This window comes from Drosophila tropicalis, unplaced genomic scaffold, assembly GCF_018151085.1.
Source record: "Drosophila tropicalis isolate 14030-0801.00 unplaced genomic scaffold, ASM1815108v1 contig_878, whole genome shotgun sequence".
Lineage (NCBI taxonomy): Eukaryota > Metazoa > Arthropoda > Insecta > Diptera > Drosophilidae > Drosophila > Drosophila tropicalis.
In genome coordinates this window covers 11,242,028-11,262,790 of record NW_027173374.1, presented here as the reverse complement: position 1 = coordinate 11,262,790, position 20,763 = coordinate 11,242,028, and the positions used below count along the sequence as shown (strand labels likewise).

Sequence of the window (20,763 nt, the reverse complement as noted above, 5' to 3'; positions counted from 1 at the left end):
GTACACGAACTCTAATTAGCATGTTGCATGTTTAATGATTTTTACCTGAAATTTATACATACTTTCTGATGGAAAATCGATATGTTTGATTACATACTTTCGATTTCATTAACTTAATGAGTAATGACTGCGTCACAAGGCGATTAGATATGTTCGTTTCAGCTATAAGCCAACCCCTTGTTTTTTTGGTGACTCATTAAGGATGTGCATCTATCAGATACATTTTACAAATGCAGCGGAAGTCATTTAAACGCTCAATTTACTAAAATGTATCTCACTTTGTCACACTTTTTTCATACTTTACTTACTCATGCTTGAAATGGCAAATTTTGTTTGGTTTTTGCTGATAGGAAAGTTTGCCGGCCGGTACCTTATCTTTATTTGTTCATATACTATACATATATGTATGTATATATGTACATATGTACCTCTGTATATGTATTTGGTGTTTTCTTCACGTTCGAGATAAATTTATGTTTATTTTTAAGCGCAATCTCAATTTACTCGATGACTTGAGCTTTCGATTCCAGCTGCAATCAACACAGACACTAAAATTATAAAAATTGTTGTTTATTTGAACATTAGGGCGTACCTTAGTCATGGGAATAAGTTTGAAATGTTTAAGATTCACAGTTTAGATTATAAGTTATTTAAATGAAAAGTATTAACTATGCAAATAATGATTTAAACTTTAAGTATCTGAAAAATGGAAACTCATATGTATTCTAGAATACTTTGAATCACCCTTATGTTAAATAAGTATAGAACTTGTATATGAACATTTGGACAAACACACCGAATACAGGCAAACAAGCGAGAAAAATATGCGAATAAATTAGTAGAGGAGAGGAGAACAACAAAAGGCATTGGCCATTGCTGGGAGAGCGGTTTACCCAGTCATAACGGCAGCTGGTAAATCTCTACACAACTAAACTTAGCTCTCGATCAATGCAATATACCCATATAGAAATTTCAATATACATATATTTTCTTTATAGTGCAACAAGATTATTAGAAAGTTGCCGCTTTCTGTGGCACAACAAGTGAAGGGTAGACATACATATGTACATATATGGATACATATATCAAAAACCTGTTGCCGGCATGCTCTTAATATATATTTTTCGAGCATTTACTAACGTCACAGGCTTACACTTGAATATGAGCAAGAGTATGAATAGATGTTTGTGTGTGTGTGTATATTTGGACACACACACGCCCCATAGTCCCCCACAGAAACAACTTGCGATTGTCTCTCTTAATAGTTGCCACGGAAGTTCCCCTGACGCCGCTTCTCTTTAGCCGGCCGATGCCATGATGAGAATATATGTACATATGTATGGGTTGCCGGCATCGCCCAGCACCAGCAGCGGCGGCGACCTCCAACAGCTATAAAAGCTGTCCCTCCTCCGAAGTCCATCAGTTGAAATTGTAACTTGGTACAGTGTGCATCGCGGAATTGAAACTAAAGAACAACAAAAATTGTAAGTGTCTACTGTACAATAAATTGTGTTTGTGTCCAAAAAAAAAAAAAAAAAACTTGTTGCTTAGAACAATGTGAACAAAAAAATAGAAATAAATTTGTATGAAAAGGCTTTCTAGCCAACAAGAAAGACTTAAGCCGAAATGGCGTAACGAACTAAAGAACTCTGATTGCATGACATCATGATGTCTCATGAGCCATGGCTAAAAACAAAAAAACAATGGACATATGCCAAGTGAATTTTTTAATGAGGAGGAGAGGAGGGGGAGCAATTAAAGTTACTGGAATCTAAATTATATGGCGCGTCTAATTACAATTTCCATTTGTGTTTTCGTTTCGTTTGTTTCTCTATAGAAAAATGGCTGACTTTTACTATTTGCCCGGCTCTTCCCCCTGCCGCTCCGTCATCATGACCGCCAAGGCCGTTGGCGTTGAGCTGAACAAGAAGCTGCTGAATTTGCAGGCTGGCGAGCACCTGAAGCCCGAGTTCTTGAAGATCAACCCACAACACACAATTCCCACACTGGTGGACAATGGTTTTCCCCTCTGGGAGTCCCGCGCCATTCAGGTCTACTTGGTGGAGAAGTACGGCAAGACCGACTCTCTGTACCCCAAGTGCCCCAAGAAGCGCGCTGTGATCAACCAGCGTCTGTATTTCGATATGGGAACTCTGTACCAGAGCTTCGCCAACTACTATTACCCTCAGGTGTTTGCCAAGGCTCCCGCCGATCCAGAGGCATTCAAGAAGATCGAGGCTGCCTTCGATTTCCTCAACACCTTCCTGGAGGGACAGGAGTATGCTGCCGGTGATTCCCTCACCGTGGCCGACATTGCCCTGTTGGCTACTGTCTCCACCTTCGAAGTGGCCAGCTTCGATATCAGCAAGTACTCCAATGTGAGCAAGTGGTACGAGAACGCCAAGAAGGTCACCCCCGGATGGGAGGACAACTGGGCCGGCTGCCAGGAGTTCAAGAAGTTCTTTGAATAAGCTATTTATTTCTGTTTTTTTTACATAACAAGTATTCTTTAATAATAATTTATTCATGTTCACTCAAATTTATGAACTATGTATTAAATGTGTGCTAATTTGCATTAGGCAAACAAAGTAAAGCAAAACAAAAATTAATACATTTTCTGGCTGAACTCTTTGTTGTGTCGTATGATGTGGGATAAAACAGTTCTCTTAACTCGATTCTCTTTGCCCTATCCGAAGAGTGCCCTAGAAAAAGCTCTGGCTCTGCTCTTCCTCCTCCATAAATAAGGGCCATAAAAGCACCAAGAGTGCAGTCAGCTAGTTTCTGCCTATGGGTACAGTTGTCATGGTGATATTCAATTAAAACTAACAACAATAACAACAAAACAAGTAAGCTAAATTGTCATGGAAAATTACTGACAGTGGCAAACAAAAAACAAGAAAGGAAGAAAACTAATAACATCTAGTCAGCAGCCTCAATTTGGCTTTTATGTTTATCTAAAAATAATTTCACAACTTTTCAGGAGAAATGCCAGACTTCTACTACATGCTCTATTCGGCCCCTTGCCGATCCATATTGATGACGGCCAAGGCTTTGGGATTGGAGTTGAATAAAATAAAGGTCGATCTCGATGCAGGAGATCATTTGAAACCGGAATTCGTCAAGATCAATCCACAGCATACGATTCCAACACTTGTGGATGATGGCTTTGCTCTGTGGGAATCTCGTGCTATACTCATCTACTTGGCGGAGAAATATGCCAAGGATGACTCTCTGTATCCCAAGGATCCCCAGCAGAAGGCTTTGGTCAATCATCGCATATTCTTTGATCTGGGCACATTGTATCAGAGCTATGTATACTACTATTATCCTCAGTTGTTTGAGGAAGAGAAGAAGCCAGCGGATCCAGGAAACTACAAGAAGATTGCTTCTGCCTTCGAGCAATTCAATACCCTGCTAGAGGGTCATATGTATGCTGCTGGTGAGAAACTAACATTGGCCGATTTCGCCCTACTGGCCACTGTGTCCACATTTGAGGTCTCTGCCTATGATTTTAGCAAATATCCAAATGTGGTCAGATGGTATGAGAATGCCAAGAAGGTGATACCCGGTTGGGAGGAGAACTGGGAAGGTTGTTTATACTACAAGAAGCTCTATTTGGGTGGAATCTTGGGCAATTAAGCTGCAAATAAAGAGAATTTATATACCTATTATGCATAGAAGTTAAAGAGTCGTTGACTCTAGTGTGTTTGGCCGTCTATCTAATCGAAACTTATCTAGCAAACGTGAGTGTGATAAGGCCAGAGTAATTAAAATGCTCTTATGAAATACATACCTATAACATGTAGTATATACTAGAAGCTCAGAAACACTCTGTCTTCGTGGGAGTCATAGATAGGGTGTCTCTTTCGAGTATCTAAGATTTCAATGAACAAACATGTTAACTGAGATTTTTTGTTTTGATAAGCACAAGTTGAGATTAAATGGTTTTCTAGAACACACTTGAGCAGCTGATGAAATTGCGAGGTGCAACTCATAGCTTATGAAATCGAAAATTAGTTTTTTCTCTTCTTCACTCTCTTCCAACGATGATTTGTTAATTATCACCTGAACTTAATTGGTTTATCGTCACATTGTCAGTTATGGAATTGAATATAAAAACTTTAAAGCCAACAGAGAGTCAGTCAGTTGTACGCTGTTGCTCTTAGCTACTAGAACCACTTGACCAGAAAAAAAGCCCCGAAAATATGTAAGTTTAGATTGATGTAGTAGATAGAAACGTGTTTATTTGATGAATTGTGACTATTTTTGACAGCGCCATGGATTTCTACTATCGACCCGGATCTGCTCCCTGCCGAGCTGTCATTATGACTGCCAAAGCCATCGGTGTGGAATTTGACAAGCAAGTCTTTATCAATACACGGGCGGGAGATCAATTGACGCCGGAATATTTGAAGATGAATCCGCAGCATACGATTCCCACACTGAATGATCACGGCCTTGCCTTGTGGGAGTCACGTGCTATTATGGTATATCTGGTGGAGAGTTATGCCAAAGATGATAAACTCTATCCGAAGGATATAGCAAAGCAAGCTGTTATCAATCAATTGTTATACTTTGACTGTGGCACCTTGTACAAGAGTTTCGCGGATTACTATTATCCACAGATCTTTGAGAAGAAACCAGCCGATCCAGAGCTTTATAAGAAAATCGAAATAGCCTTTGGCCATTTGAATACCACGCTGGAGGGCAAAAAATATGCCACTGGTGACAATCTAACCATAGCGGATATAGCCTTTTTGGCCAGTGTGTCCACTTTTGATGTGGCCAAATTTGATATCACAAAGTATTCGAATGTCAGCAGATGGTATGAACTGGCCAAGAAGGTAACACCTGGCTGGGAGCTCAATTGGTCCGGATGTTTGGAGTTCCGCAAATATTTCGATAACTAATTGATTTCTTGGTGTATTGTATTGCACTTGAATGTTCTTATAAATAAAACTTGTACTACACTTAGCTACTAAAACAATGAATTCGATTTACTAAATTCGAGTGGTCGTCGAAAGGACTGCTCTAGGTTATGAAGGCGCTGCTCCAAGTCGTTCATGGAGTTACGAAGCGCATGGCCCCGCGGACGTAGCGATATCTGAGGCGAATGTTGCATCAGATCGTCCTTGACACCTGAGAAGGAGTGTCGCACACAAGAGCGCTTCTCGAATCTTGTGTTCTGATAGTGGGGCTGATGCTGGAGATGTTGGCAGTTGCTGCTGCGACAATTGTGAGCCACCAGAGGCTCATCTGTTTTCAGGGAATCCTCATAGGTATCGCTACTGTCCGTAGTATTCGGTGGCTGTTGACGCAGTTCCAAATGGGCCTTGGCATGACGTGGACAAAGAACTTCGGCATTATTGGAACGTTTCACGCTGCTGCTATGCTGAAAGGAATCCGGTGAGGTCTCGTAAAGTTCTCGACTGCTGAGGAACTCTACGCCAGAGTCCTGCCCAGTTGAGTGAAGTGAGAACAGCGAAGTCTCATAGTTGTTGCTGCATAATGAATTGCTATTATAGATTACGTCTAGCAATTTTTTGTTGGTTATGCTTACAGATTGTTAACGGGCTGGCAGGAATTGTATTTTAGCACAAATGGAGTGCTACTTGGCCCGCCTCCAAGGCCTCCTCCTATGCTGCCATCTGTTGCTGCGGCAGCTGCAGCTGCAGCCTTGGCAATGGACTTGGGTAGTGGCACATCAATATATTCGCGTTGGCGGTGCTGCTGCCTAGAGGTGGAGACGGTTAGATTAGTAGAGAGGCAAAACCCGTTTGTGCCTTCTTCTTCGTTCACGAAGAAGCCATTCAGCCATTCACTTACTCGTTCAGGTACTGATGATGCTGCTGCTGCGTGGCCAGAGCTTGTTGCTGATGATGATGATGCAACTGCTGCTCCAATTTCTCTGTGGCCGTGGCCGTCGATTGGGTCTGGGCCGAGGAGCAAACGGATTCGGGCATAAAAGCACTAGTTGGCCGTTGGCTACCTGAGCTGCCCTTGCTGCAGCGTTGCGTGTGTCGCTGCTGGCGCTGCTGGCATCGCTGTTTGCCACGATGTGAATTGCTAATGCCCGCTATGGTATAGGTGAGACCGGCTTCCGAGGCGGCGAAATTGCGTTGAGACCAGAGATTACTAGAAAGAAAGAAAAACGTCAATGTAAGATGACATTTGAGTGGCATTCACTTCTATGAGCTAAAGTTGTCACAACTAGGAGATTGCCTGTTGGATGTTTTTGCTGTTGTTGCTTTTTTTACAGTTAGAATTTTATCGGACAGGTGTAGACCTAATTACAGCCGGTTTTTTGCAGCAGCAAATGTTGCAACACGAGCAAGAACAACAACAACCAAAGGCAAGGAATTGTAATTGACTTAATATTTATTTAAGCTGTTTTTTTTGAAGGCTTTTCTTTTGCTATGGCTAACAGAAATGCTAAAATATTACGAGCTACAATCTAAGTGCGCCTTTTGGCCAGCAGTCTTTTTCTTTTTTTTTTGAGTTACCGTTTTTGCCGTAGACAGAGATAGCAACAGGCGGCTACAAGTGCTCCCAGACTAATCAAGGCCAACAGAACAAGAGTCACAAATTCCAGACCTCCCACAAAACTAGAAGCGGTGGCGTGTGTGGGTCTTGGAACTTGTCCGAATTCGGCCAATTCGATAATACGTGGCATGGCCTTTGTGGCATCCACTCTATGTTGCTGCAACTGGAGTGCATCAAGTTGTAGGCCAGCCAGTGAGCTAGAAAGAGAGAACAGTTGACAGTTGTGGGTCAAATGCGTGGACAAGACGAAAGATTAATGGTGTTTACTTACTCCTGCAGTTGTTCCATTTCCACTATGGCATTCGTATGTGGATCCACGGCATATATATAGGCATTAGTGCTAGAGAGAAAGATAGAGAGATTTCCATAAGTTTTCCCCATGATATTTTAGTTACTTACGAGGCTTCCAATCCTCCTGCATGGGGTTCGAGTAATCTTACTCGCACATCCTTGCCAATGGCTTCGCTTAGAGCCTCCATTAGCCCCTCAATTTTACTCTCCACCTCTATAGGTTTTCCGGCGACAACCAATAGCACCTGCTTGGACTCGTCTATGATGTAGACAAAGACATTGACAATGCCACTTCGGCCATCATCGGCACCCAGGCGGTCGGTGGCCTTTACATCGAAACCATAGATTCGTTCATCCAATGGCAGATCACCGAGTAGACGAATGTTACCCGTTGTCTCATCGATGCCAAAGAGACGCGTTGGCTCATTCAGCAGGCGATAGCGAATCTCCGCATTGATACCCTCATCCACATCTGAGGCAATTACCCGAGTCACTGGATAACCAAAGCTGGCGCTACGAGGTAATACTGCTACAATCGGCTGCCCATTGCCACGAAACTTGGGTGCATTATCGTTCTCATCTGCAATGTGGACAAGGATGCGGCATTCATTGGGTGAGAGGCCCTCAATGCGCTCGTCCACCACGGGATAGGACACCTTGGCATAGTTACGGGCCTCTCTGCTAAGGCGATCGGCCCGTATGCGTAGCTGATAGCGTGATATGTGTTCCCTGTCAAACGATTTTAGGGCATAGAGCAGCATATTCTTGGCATCGTATTCGAAAGGCGGATGAGCGTCTGTCTCGTCCAGGCCTTCCTCCAGCCACAGCGACCAGCGATAGTTGTCGGCATTCAATCCTGCACTTAGATTCAAACGCATCACTTCAGTTGGCGCCTCATTGTTTTCAGTCAATTTAACCTCAAAGTATGGATGTTGGAAGATTGTCACATTTACAGGCACTTCAGTGGTGGGTGTGGTTGTGGACGTGGTCACTGCTTGGCCCTGTAGATTGACTATGACAACAGCCGTGGCAGATAGCGCCGGACTTCCCAGATCTGAGGCAATGACTGAGACATTTAGATGTTCATAATCATTGTAGCCACTGATGTGAGAGACTGTGGTGATGGTGCCATCGCGCGAGTCGATCTGGAATAACGGAGCCTGCATTTCCTGATGACGAATGGAGTATAGAACCAGCCCATTGCCATTTCCCACATTATCCTTGTCAATGGCGGCCAGTTGCTTAACGAATGTACCCGGTTGGGTACTCCGATCCAGATAGGCTTTATAGACGGGCAGCATTTGGGTTCGATCCGAAACTTGCGGAATGTATTTGATGGCCTTTGTCTGTTCGTCGTAGCCAATGAATTCGGGACGATTGTCATTGATGTCCAACACATTGACCTCCACATTCACGCTGCTGGACATCCTCTGCAAGGGAGGAGCATTGTCAGTTGCCACAACCTGGAAATTGTATTTGTCCTTTAGTTCACGATCCAGTTGCCCATTGATCTTAAGCACCCCCGAGGCTGGTTTGATGGTGAAAGGCAGCTCAAGGTCACTCAGGCTATACGTTACATTGGCATTCTCGCCAAAGTCCATATCAATGGCCATCAGTTGACCCAGCACACTGTCCTTATAGTCTCCTTCGGCTGTGTCGAAGCTATACCAAGACTTTTTGAAAGTTGGCGCATGATTGTTCACATCCATCACAGTAAACCGGAGGCAAGTAGTATCCTTTAGCCCATCAATGTCCGTTACACTCAGATTCACCAATATCTCGATGTTGGCAGCCAGTGGATAGTTAACCGAGAGTTCCCCGCTAAGTTTATCCATGCTGAAATATCGCACTCCTTGCAGCTTAATCATGGGCATAGCTGGAGAACGTTTAACCTGTTCAGCCACAAGCTCATAGTGGAGTAGAGCATTCTTTCCAAAGTCCTCGTCACTGGCGCTCAATTGCAAGAGCTTAGCCCCCACCGGTGTATCCTCGTAGACGGCAAAAAGTGGACACTTCGGATGTAGGGAGCGGGCAAATCGACGCCGGGACTTGGCACGGCCCACAACTCCTCTCTCCCGATCCATGTGTAGACGCGGGGATCCTGGAATGTGATACGGGGGCGGCGGCAGCATCATTGTGGCCGTAGCCGATGGAGCCATCAATGCATTGGAGCTTTCTACAAAGTAAATCTCCATATCTGTGGTATATTCTCGGATTTCCAATCTCGAATCCTTGAAAACGGAAATGCGCTCAAAGATGGGAGCATTGTCGTTGACATCAGCCACAAGAACTGTCAAATGGGCATAGCCAGACAGGCCTCCAGAATCGGCAGCTATGATCTTCAGGTTGTACAGCTGCTGCTTCTCCCTATCTAGTCCCCGTTTGCCCGTGTAACTGATCCGAAAGTAGGGACCACTACTGAGCTTAAAATTCGATTGCATGAAGGATGTGTGTAGTTCCTGGTACTTGAATTCATCATTCCACTGATCGGTCAAGTTGAAAATGTTAAATGCGCCTGTGCCAGCTGGAATCCTGTGCTGACTCCCATTAGTATTGGAGCTGACATTCACAAACTCAATTGTAAATTCCTCACTGTAGTCGCCCTGCAGTTGGACCCGGAACTCTGCGTTAACTCCTTCATCCGCATCGTTTATGAGTATGGCCTGGTTCATCGAGAACTCTGTTCCCGGTGCGCAATTCTCATTGATCAGACCCACATAGGTGAGGGCGTTGAACTTTGGAGCGTTGTCGTTGACATCGTCCACCTTAATATTGACCTGATATATTCCAGCTCCGCTTACCAGACCCGTGCTATACTCCACAATCACAGTTAGTTCATAGCTGGCTTGCTGCTCGCGATCCAGTCCAATCAGTGTTAGCAGTGTTCCATCCTCCGTGATGGATATCTTATTAACCACCTCCTGTTGGTTGGCTATAATATAGCGCAGCTTGAGATTGGTATCTCCGGCCAATCGACGTGGCAGACGGCGCTTCGACTTGGAACTACGACTGCGATTGCGACTACGGAAACGACTGCCCAGTGTCAGGTTACTTTCAGGCATCTCCCGGAAGGTGCCCAACTCGTTGTTGACCACATTGAGGCCATTTTTATAGAGCAGCTGGCCAATAATGCCACCCACCAGATTCTCCTCCACATGGAAATTGATTATGTTCATGTTAATCTCCCTGGAAGTGAACAAAAAAGAATAAATTGTAGCCAAGAACTTATATTTCTTGCCAATGGACTTACTCTATAACTGGACGGATTGGCACCTTCTGCTCTGGCTTGGCAACAATGTGAATTGTGAGATTCGTAATGAGCACCCCTTCATCGCTGAGTTCCGTCGAGGCAGCTGTGGTAAGAGGTGGTGAACTCCGCGATATGATCAGCGGCTTGGATGAGTTGGCAAAAAGCTAAGGAACAGAAACAATAAGACTTCCGTTGGGAGTTGCTTGCATGTTACTCACATAATTGGCCACCGCCTCAAAGTTATAGACTTTGCGTTTGAACTCCGACAATTCTCTGATCACTGTTATAATGCCCGAACGCTCCTCTATGGCAAAGGGTACACCCTCCGAATAGGTATGCAGCAAATCGTACATTATCTCATCTTCACCATCATAGATCAGAGTTGTCCGCACCTGCCCAACTGATGTACCCAATGCAGTTTGACCACCCACCCAAAATTCATAGGGAGCACCCACAAAATCAATGGCTTGATCATCAATTGTTGCATACACTTCGATTGTTATCACGGCCAAGGAGAAGCGACGCTCTGATGGATTTGTAGGCTGATCACTGGCCTCCACAAATACGGCAATCCGTCCACGCCTGAGAGGCCCACCCACATAGATGGTTCCATTCTTATTGTCCAATCGAAATGGTATGTAGCCACTGCCTTTGGGACGCTGCAGTTCGTATAGTAATTGTCCATTTGGTCCATCGTCGGGATCGTGGGCCACCACTTGACCAATTTTAAAGCCAATTGGTGCAGTAATTGGCACCTTGAACTCATAAAGATTTCCATGATCAAATTTGGGAGTATTGTCGTTGGTGTCCAGCAAAGTAATGTCTACACGAACACGACTGGGACCAGGCTTTTTCAAATGCTTGTCATCTAGATAGGAAGGATTCCGCTCCAGGGCCTCAACATTTAATTGAATCGATTTGCGTTTCTCCCGATCGAGCAGACGATCATCTCGTACAGTAATCCAACCGGAGCGTGAGTCAATGCGAAAGGCACCAGCCGCATCTTTGGTCTCTACGAGATTATACAAAAATTCCGAGTTCTCACCCTGGTCACGATCAAGAGCATTGACTTGAAGTACACTAAAGCCTGTGGGTAAATTTTCCACTATAGAAATGTTGTAGAAATCAGCCTCGAACTCTGGCACATTGTCATTCAGATCAAGAACCTCGACTTCAATGCTGCAATGAAATGGAGTTACAAATGATCTTGGGCTTATTTATAGAGAAACTTACCGAGCTAACGCTTTCTTGAGGGGATTGTCCTTCTGCCGGGCCTCCAACTGAATAACGAAACTATTGCCCGGCAAACTCTCTTCCTCCAAGTCGATTTCCTTCTGCAAATACATAACCCCGTTGTGGGGATTCACACGGAATAGTTGTCGTTCATTGCCCGAAATGATTTCATAAATAAGTGTGGCATTCAGTGAATCCTGATCGAAGGCCATTATGGGTGGAGCGAAGTACAGGGGAATGCGCACAGGAACTCCTGTCATGGGATAGAACTCATTGATCTTGGTCCGATAGACTCCTTCAGTGAATTTGGGTGGTAAATCGTCTACATCCCGCACATTGATTGTAACTGTAGTGTTGGCCTGATTGGCTGGCGTTCCTCGATCCCAGGCGAAAATTGGTAACTTAAATTGCCTGATGCCATTGTCAAAGTCCAGTTCTCGTTTTAGGATTAGCAGCGGCCGGTGGGGACTCTTTAGGGCAAAGTATGGACTGCCATCGGCTGATATCTGCTCGGGCACCGTGGTCATGCTAAAGTGAATCTCCGAATTCGGCGTGTTCGGTTTGTCGCGATCAAAGGCCTGCACTCCCTCAAAGACTATACTCTCCACAGCGGTATTCTCATCCACATCGATCACATACGGAGTGTTCAGGAACTCTGGAGCATTGTCGTTGACGTCCTCAATGTAAACGGTAATGGAGAGGTAGCTGCCCTCCTCCAGTTTCTCCTGTCGGCCAGCGCAGAGAATGCGAAACTTAAGCAAATTTCTGGGTACATCACGATCCACCAGGCGTTCCAATGAACGTGCGAGACTAACCACCAGCGTTGTGGCATTATATTCCGTCAAATTAAAGTATTTATGATCGCCGCTGGCATCGGCGCCCTTGAGGGCGACACTGGAGCGCGGATAGGCCTGCAGCCGTAAAATCTCTTTCCCCACCTGGGCATCTTCTCTCAGTCGTATGAAACGAACACCTTCGCTTTCAGCAGCCACTCCATCCAGCGTGTGAAACGAACATCCAGCGACACTGCCGGAGGTTGCTAAAGTGGAGCACAAACAGAAAAGATTAGAGATCGCCAAAAAAAGAAAAAGCAAAAAAGTTGAAATAATCTCGACAAATTGTTTCGCTGTCTCCGTTGCCATGCAAATTTAGAGCACTGAGAACCAAAAAACGCAACCACAATTGAACGTGGTCGCCATCACGGGGGAACGTGCGATGCGAATTTAACTGGCGGAGAACTGGCGCCTAACCGAAAACTTTCTACGTTTGTCGCGTGGCCCATGCTCAGGTTGCAACACTTTTCCACATGCATTCAACTGTCGCCTAGGAGTCGTTGTTGTTGTTGCTGTTGTTGGAGAGCCCTGCAATCAGCTTGCGAATTTTATCATTTTTTTTCTGCCTTGGTTTTTGTTTCTTTTCTGCTGCAGTTCCCACCCTCATGACATAATTAACAATTTTTTCTTGCCATGCAGTGACAAGCGGAGTTGAAATTTCTGACGACTGTCAGCCTGACTTGCTGACTGACTAACTGACTGACTGACATTTTTTCGGAACATCTTCTACAACGAGAAAATATATATCATTGTTGCTGTTTGGCGTTGCCCCAGTGAAATCTTCAAGTCAGTTGTCGTCTTCTTTTTTTTTTTTGTGGTAGTAGTTTTCTTCAACAATTTTCATAGGCATTGCTTGTTTATTGTTTTATTTTATTCGTGTTATTGTTGTTGCAGTGCAATTTAAGTCTGCAGCTGCAGTTTCTATTATTTACTTGCAGTTTCTAGTTCACTTTGGTGTGAATTGTTTGCGTTGAGTTGGTCCAAGTCCATGAATATGGAAATCCGAATCCGCAATTGGCCTCAAAGAGGTGCAACTGAATAGTCAGGATTCTTTGCGTTTCCCAGCCAAGTCAGAAACGAGTTCAACAAATAATCTATATTCTTATTTCCCACATTAAGCCCAATTGCTAAAGGCTAAAATGTCTTTAGCCAAGTTTAAATCTTATAGATAACAGAATCATTGAGCAAATCTTCAACAAATCTATGGGGTTTATCGAAAGAGAGAGAATTACCAAATAAAATTGAAAACTAAAAGTATGTCTTCCAAATTTCTGTTCATTTCATTTTTCTATTTGTTTAAACCTTTTGTTGTAGAAGAAGAAGATCAGTAAACCAAACTTATAGGTATACTATATCAGTTTTGAAATTCTCCTTGGTTTGACATTCAAAAAAGTGTGAGGCAAATGGTATAACCAATTTGGTTTGTTTGTAAATTTAAAACTAAATTTTTGTTTTTATCTAAATTGTCTAAGAAATGGGGTAAAATTTAAAGCAAAGGATCAATAACTTGTCTACCTCTAATTCAATCCTATTCCCAATCCTAATATTGATCAAACGATTGAATTGAAGATTTACTGCTCGTATCTTGAATATTTATAGATTTTGCCAAGCAATACATGGCATGAAAAGTTGGTTATAAGTAGATACATTAAATTTAATTTAGGGCTAAAACATAAAACCAATCGAAAAGGTTTCCTAAAGAAATTAAAAGAATACAAAAAGGAATTATTTGACTGCCTGAGTCTAAATTTGATAAAGAAATTGAGTTTAAGGTATAATGAGTTTAATAGCCATAAGATACATATTTCTTTTGTTTTTGACTTCCATATCCTAAATCCTATATCCTAAATATCTTGAGGTTAATAGGATTATATTTCAAATATTGAATTGAATTAAAGCTCTCAACTTTATGATGAATTTTCGTTTAACTGTTAAAACGGGTTTGGATTGAAACATCGTATCTTTCACAAGCCATCGCGATGGTTTATGGTTAACAATAAATAAAGTCCAAGCCAATTTCCATAGAATTTATCACACTTGTGGCCGAGGCATTGTTCTTGCCATTAGATTGCATTTATCACTTTCAAGTGTTTGGTGTTTCCTTTGTAACGGTCAATTCTCATTTCCCACAAACACAAATGCTATTCTAATTCTCATAAGAGCAAAATAACTACAAATTATTCATAAATGCACACATTTCACATTTGTCTTAAACACTTGGCACTTGTCTTTGCCGTGACACCAACAGAAACCATTTCCATGTAGTTGGCCGCGGATTTCATTCAAGTTGTCCGAGAACATTAAGTTTATGCGGTCATTCCAAGTAACACAAACAAATTAAAAATTTAATTAGAACATTGCCACACAATTGTAGATATCTACATACAAAAGAAGCACTTGGGTGACTTGCCGGTTCACTTTTGGGTTCACATCGTTTATGTGTGTCGTGTGTGTGTGTGTGTGTAAGGTGGCAAGGAGCAGGTTAAGTAACAAAAATGGGTTAGCAAGGAAAACAATTTGGGTCACTGGGTAAATTGCAGGGGCAACGGGGCAGGGGGGAGAAATTAACACCCTGGGACACATATTTTGTTAAAAATTGCCAATTGACTTCAATGGCATTGATCGATGCAGATTTCCGAGTCTATGTGTGTGTGGTTGTCTCTGCCTGAGGAAGAGTTGTCGCAACTGCATTTCATTTGAAGATTTGGGTTATTTAACGGATCAGTAAGCAACAAGATAAACTTGTTTACTTGCAAACGCAACTAAAAGACTTAGGCGACAAACTGCACTTGACAAACATGGGCCTAGCCGAGCTAGCGGGCCACTTTTGATTCACATAAAACACTGTCTGGACAGAGATTAATGATGAACATATTTCATTTAACACTTGCCTTGCACTTGGCCAGTTTGGGCCACATTTTGGCTTAACAAATATGCAAAGCACAATAAAAATATTAATTCCGCCATATTCCGTGTCAAATTAATAATCCGTTCATTCAGTTATCCTTTGCGATGGCTATAGCTAGAGTCTCTTGTGATCACATTGCGAACGAACCAACCGACAACCGACTAGGTAAACACTTCACGACCAACTGAAGCGATGAGTCCGCCTGCAAGTGGGGTTCAGTTTGAGAGTTTGGTCTACTAGGTGAGTGTGGTGTGTGTGTGTGTGTGAGTGTGTGATGAGACTAGTTTTCCATAGTGGAAAACACTAATAACCACGACAAGTGGCAAGTGGCAAGGAAAAATCTTCTTGCAACAGATTAAATGAGAGAGTGGGAGACACAGACAGAGAGAAGGAGAGACATCCTTGGGTTGGGTTGTATGTGTAGTATATGCCCCAATGAAATGAACATGTTTAGTGCTTAACTTGTCTCAGAAACCGTTGCGGCTTTTGTCTTACCTTTTCTCTTTCTTTCTGTCGTTTTATTGCGTGTTGAAAAACACAAAAGGCAATCAAATGAAATGCACCAAAGAAAGAAAGAGAGAAAGAAGGAAGGAAGGCCCAGCAGTAGAAGCAACAGCAGCCAAAGCAACTGCTTGCTTTGTAATCATAAAAATAATAAAGCAAAAGAAAAAAAAAATACATATAAACAACAAAACTTATTAACATAAACATAAACATGCAGCCAACAAGAGATGGAGAGTGAGCCAGAGAGGGCCAAAGATGGCCCAAAGGCAGCTAACAAATGATGAGTTGATGATGCGCCCAGTGAAATGTGGAGTCAACATTTGTTGCCACTGCGAATGGCCATGGCCAGCAAGCGCATCAAGTCAAAAATCAAATACAAAACAAATTGCTGCTTGGGATGGATGAACAATACGTCGATAAGCCCAACTGCAAAGGCGTCTTAACGGTTCTTGGCATACCATCGCTTCACCTCGCACCTCAGAGATCTGCAGTCATATGTAAGAAACTGCCAACAACAAAAGCTTCTCGCTTACGAAAAGGGGCTCTACACCTGAACAAAATATGATGTAGATGCATTTGAAAACAACATTTTATATACCTCAATAATCCTATTTATTTTGGAAAACATTTATTAAGCAAATCTCAATATATCCAGATCAAAAATGAGTTAAAATTATCAACTTTTTCATGTTTTCCTTCAGTGTAGTATTCGAGTGTTGTGGTTAATAGCCTTACATAACACTCGAGTGGAGCTGGAGCTGGAGCTGGAGCTGGACTGACCATAAGGCAGCCTACGCAAGTGCAGGTAGCCAGCGGGTAGTGCGATCGGCCCAGCGGCTTGGAAAATTGGCGCGTGCGAATGCTTCTGCTCAATTCGGGGCTGTTGGTCTGTCGGTCTGTTGGTTATCCACAAGCTTGGATACTTGAAGAATTAATGCTAATAAGCGAGGGCAGCCTTCAGAGTTTTTGTATCCAAAGTGAAAGCAGGAAGAAGCCCATATGCTAATCAATTTTTATAAATTTGTAATAGCCAGATTATGTGTACATACTAACGCTATTAGCATGTAGGCCAATCCAACAATGGCCATGCTCTGATGGACTCTGAAATATGAGTCGCCCTTTCAAAATATCTTTCCGAAAAACAGGACTCGGGTAAACTAAGCGTGGACAGGTGAATAACCCATTGGCTTATCGATCTATGTCTATATTCTCTTAATAACCCGTGGAGTTATAAATATCAATCAACTTGTTCGGCTTTTAGTTTCATTTCATTGGTTGTTGTTGTTGTTTTTTACTGCCAACGACTTTCGTTTCCAGTTTATGCAACTGACCAAATGACAAAAACGTTTCACCAAAATCAAAATTGACGATTGCGACACACTAAAACGACAAATATATACAATCTAATTCCAAACAATTGGCAGACAAAAGATTATCTTTTGCATTTGTCGTTTATTTATAAGTTACGTTTTTTAGGGTGTCAAATTTTGTCCCATTAACTATAAAAGCGTTAAAAACTGGAACAGGTCAATGCAATAAATGTGAAGTAAATGTTTCAATAATGGCATGAATTATATTCATTTGCTCAAAAGAGAGGAACAGACTTCAAAATGGAAATTTAGTACATAAAAATACATAATTTTCAATGTATATTGAGTTAAGAACACAATTTTCATATTCAATTCATTATTTTAGCTATATGAAATCAAAATATTTCTTTATATATAAATTTTTTTTAAACTGTAACGTTTAAAAATGATGTCAAACTCTTACTTAGTTAGTAGTCAAGACACGAACCCAAAAGCTCTCAAAGCTGTTCAAATATATATGTTTTTTGGGATTATTCCTGAATTTATTACACTTAAGTAAATGTTAAAGGCCGTAATATAACTTCAAGTCAATATTTAGGGCATATTATTATTACTCCATTTGTTATTTTATTAAAAATGTAATACCTTTATTTTCAATATTATAACAATAAAGATATAATGTCTACACCACAGAGTCATCGGTTTATGGAGTACTGGCTCCAATAAATCTTATTTGCCTTTCTTTGTACGAATATGAAGTCATGTGTATTTCCATTATTAATGACAACTTTAGTTAACGTTTCATATTCTCCAAGGTGAATTGCAAGATGATAACAATAAAGTTCAGAGCATAAGACACTAGAAACAGCCAAAAAGCATTGTCAAGGGTAAAGAGACCCAAAATTGTAAACTTAACACTGCCCAAGGGGGACATTAGTAGAGGAATAGTTGGTCCCATAGCCTAAAAAAAGACAAGGGAGAAAAGATAATGAGAGAGTATGCCAACGAACTATTGATGTGATCAAGTGTACCTGCTCTAAACTTAAGTTATCGGGAGTATAGCCCAATTGAAGATATCGACGACATAGCCTGGCATGTCGCACCTGACAGAGATGGGCCACCATCACGAGGGCGTATAGCTGAACCGCAACAATGATGCAATAGTTTGATATGGTCAGAGGAACGCCATGCTGGGACACAAAGTATGACATGTAGGCATACATGTTGGCTAAAATGTTGATAAAGTTGCCAATGACCAGCAGGAATATTCCCAATTGGAAAGTGTTGGAAAACTTGCTGCTTATTCTAAGCCAATGTCGTTCCCTTTTCAATGGCAGAGATTGTCCTTCCTTCTCCTCCAACTCGTTTAAGTTGGATAACAGTAGAAGCATTCCCGCAAATATTCCATTGGCATAGACACTGCTCACATGTTGGACATAGAGTTCTATGCCATAGCCCATTAGTTGAGGCCAAGGTAAACGTTTGGCCGAGTCCTGCAGAAAGGGTATATTACACAAAACCTCGTATAGGGAGAGAAGAAGCTTCGTCCAAAGCATTAGAGTAGCGGGCCAGGATAATCTAGTAGTACGATGCAGTCTAACAAATTGATTTAAAAGATGAGCTAATTGTTGACGCTGCCACAAATGGCTGGCCAGTAGAGTTAGAGATATTCCTATGTCTCCAGCCATTGTACCCAAGGCGATGTAATTGAAGAGCGAGGAATGTTTCACATTTGTCGCCTTATATAAGGCAGCACTTTGCAGCAGAATGAAGGGGGAAATCGCCACTAGGATGAGCCACTTGATGAGCGCGTTCAGCGTCATTAGCCGGCTACAGCGAACGCCTTGCTTGGCATTGCAGGCAACCGGAGCCAAAGACAGCAATTGCCACAACCGAAAGAGTAGGCAGAGCCCACAAACATGCGGAAATCGTGGCATGTCCTGGTAAACTGAAGTGACCACAGGGATTCATCATAAATATATACGGATATAGTAAACTATAGTGGCCACCCTAGGTGTCTAGGCAGCTGAGAACTATCTAACTGCCATCTAAGTTATATAGAGCAGTCAACTGGCGCTCGTTATCGCGCCCCAAAGGCATTAAGCCAATTCTAGATAAGTACTGCAAAAGCAAAAACAAAACACAGCGATCGATATACATATAAACAAATAGCAAACATTATTATTAATACAAATTGTTGTTATATACTTCTGTTCTCTGCTGACTCAACTCCACCGTCCACCGATTTCATTAATTGATGTTAGCTTCATGTCTTGGGTTTTACACGCAACTGAAAAGTTTTTGTCAGAGTGGACATAAAGTTTGGCATTTCCTTCATTTGGTTGAGAGCCTCGTTCTTTGTATTCGATTGATACTCGTAGGCCACCTTTCGGTTGACAGCCGTAAGGAGACGCAGCAGTTCAACTCCTTCGGGCCGTAGAGCCTCGTCACAAGCGGCTAGATCAAGAATTCTACAGAGGCACTGTATAAACCAAGAGCCATCGTCCACATTGCGAAAGGAGAAGTATTCTAAAAGGTGAACATAAATAAACATTCGATTAGTAGCCCTTATGAAATGGTTTAGTTCGAGACTTACTCTCAAATGTGGAGTAGTAGACAAGCATATCAGCTGTACTGGGAATGGCATATGTAACAGGCTGAGGTGCTGCCGGAGCAGCTGGTGCTGGGCCAAGATCTCTGGTCATTACGGCAAACGTGGAAACGTATTCCACGGCCTTTTCCAAATTCTCACCACGACAGGCTTGAATAAAGAAAATCTTTGGTTTATTGACCAAGGTTTTGCAGTTATCGCCCAGAAAAGGATTCCACAAACGTTCCACCGGATACGCCATGTCCTTGGCATAGACTTTGCCCTCAGAGCCATGAGACATGACCGTTAGCACAAAGGAATCATTTTGACTATGATCCTCACGGGCCACTGAAATGGAGAAACAAATTTGGTTATTCATTCTGGCTAACTCTTTTGCTTTAGCTTACCTTCTTTGAGTAGTTTGTTGATCTCCTCAAAGGTCAGATCGTTATACACTCTCACATCGAACCCGAAGCTCAGTAGAGTGTTCTGCATAACATCACGATCACGTTCTGTGCCCACACGTTGCTTCTGGCCCTTGACGTCCTTATGATTGAGAATCAAGGCTATGCCGGCACGGGGACAATTCTCGTAAGTGTCATCGGTTGTGGGCCGGGATATAATGATGCGCCTCAGATCGGCCTCCGAAGTGGGCGTCTTGGCAATCTGTGTGGCATCTGCTTTGTCTTTCTTGTGCTTATTCTTGCTGCCAAAGAGTGACAAGTCCGCTTCGTCCATTTTGTGACTGTTTGTTCCTAATGGTAGCCTGTGACTAAGCGCTTACCGATCGAATGCCAAAGAAAAAGCTCACGTAGCGCGTAACCAGCGGTTGGATCTTATCTAATCAAAAATGCAGCTACATTTCTTATCACCACACCAACTTATTGCCGAATATGCCTTTATAGACTTCTCTCTCTCTATCTGTTACGCTCTCTCTCTCTATATATTCTCCTCATCCATCTTGTGTTCTCGATGTGTTGATTAGCCTGCTCTAAGGGAAGCTCCGCTTATTGCCGGCAATTGGCAGTTAATAGAATGAGTTTTGAGTTGCACGAGACAATTTGATTTAGGCAAACGGGGCACGCCCTCAGAGACATGGAAATTGCGAACATCCGCCCAAAAAGTTAATGTTTTTCCAATAACATTAGATATGCGCACAATCAAAAATAAAACCAAGTCGCATTTCAAGTCTATCCTGGAGTAGGGGGTCCTGGTGCGGAAAATCTTTTGCCACGCAATTCAAATTTTACACGCACACAAAGTAACGGAAACCGGAAATGAGTATGGCACTGGCATCCAAG

At 42.5% G+C, this 20,763-nt stretch overlaps 6 protein-coding genes across 6 annotated transcripts; 3 read left to right on the top strand and 3 right to left on the bottom strand.

Annotated features, from left to right (window-relative positions):
- The first annotated feature begins 1,355 nt into the window (after positions 1–1,355).
- LOC137585689 (glutathione S-transferase 1-1) lies at positions 1,356–2,609 on the top strand. Its single transcript, XM_068301572.1, has 2 exons — positions 1,356–1,484; positions 1,838–2,609. The coding sequence occupies exon 2, from the start codon at positions 1,842–1,844 to the stop codon at positions 2,469–2,471; it is 630 nt and encodes a 209-aa protein (XP_068157673.1). The 5' UTR covers positions 1,356–1,484; positions 1,838–1,841; the 3' UTR covers positions 2,472–2,609.
- Positions 2,610–2,769: 160 nt separating this feature from the next.
- LOC137583840 (glutathione S-transferase 1-1-like) lies at positions 2,770–3,668 on the top strand. Its single transcript, XM_068298991.1, has 2 exons — positions 2,770–2,846; positions 2,981–3,668. The coding sequence occupies exon 2, from the start codon at positions 2,986–2,988 to the stop codon at positions 3,637–3,639; it is 654 nt and encodes a 217-aa protein (XP_068155092.1). The 5' UTR covers positions 2,770–2,846; positions 2,981–2,985; the 3' UTR covers positions 3,640–3,668.
- A 14-nt stretch (positions 3,669–3,682) lies between these two features.
- On the top strand, positions 3,683–4,987 carry LOC137583841 (glutathione S-transferase 1-1-like). Its single transcript, XM_068298992.1, has 2 exons — positions 3,683–4,207; positions 4,274–4,987. Exon 2 carries the CDS (start codon positions 4,278–4,280, stop codon positions 4,908–4,910), a length of 633 nt encoding a protein of 210 aa, XP_068155093.1. The 5' UTR covers positions 3,683–4,207; positions 4,274–4,277; the 3' UTR covers positions 4,911–4,987.
- Cad89D (cadherin-89D) lies at positions 4,979–15,117 on the bottom strand. Its single transcript, XM_068299003.1, has 10 exons — positions 15,042–15,117; positions 11,318–12,356; positions 10,303–11,263; positions 10,085–10,248; positions 6,943–10,020; positions 6,815–6,883; positions 6,504–6,740; positions 5,827–6,135; positions 5,561–5,734; positions 4,979–5,501 (listed from the first exon to the last, which is right to left on the bottom strand). The coding sequence occupies exons 1-10, from the start codon at positions 15,115–15,117 to the stop codon at positions 4,979–4,981; spliced, it is 6,630 nt and encodes a 2,209-aa protein (XP_068155104.1).
- A 2,548-nt stretch (positions 15,118–17,665) lies between these two features.
- Gr89a (Gustatory receptor 89a) lies at positions 17,666–18,809 on the bottom strand. Its single transcript, XM_068299002.1, has 2 exons — positions 17,904–18,809; positions 17,666–17,833 (listed from the first exon to the last, which is right to left on the bottom strand). Exons 1-2 carry the CDS (start codon positions 18,807–18,809, stop codon positions 17,666–17,668), a joined length of 1,074 nt encoding a protein of 357 aa, XP_068155103.1.
- A 218-nt stretch (positions 18,810–19,027) lies between these two features.
- Decay (Death executioner caspase related to Apopain/Yama) lies at positions 19,028–20,239 on the bottom strand. Its single transcript, XM_068300310.1, has 3 exons — positions 19,870–20,239; positions 19,469–19,810; positions 19,028–19,401 (listed from the first exon to the last, which is right to left on the bottom strand). Exons 1-3 carry the CDS (start codon positions 20,198–20,200, stop codon positions 19,139–19,141), a joined length of 936 nt encoding a protein of 311 aa, XP_068156411.1. The 5' UTR covers positions 20,201–20,239; the 3' UTR covers positions 19,028–19,138.
- Between the last annotated feature and the right edge of the window lie 524 nt (positions 20,240–20,763).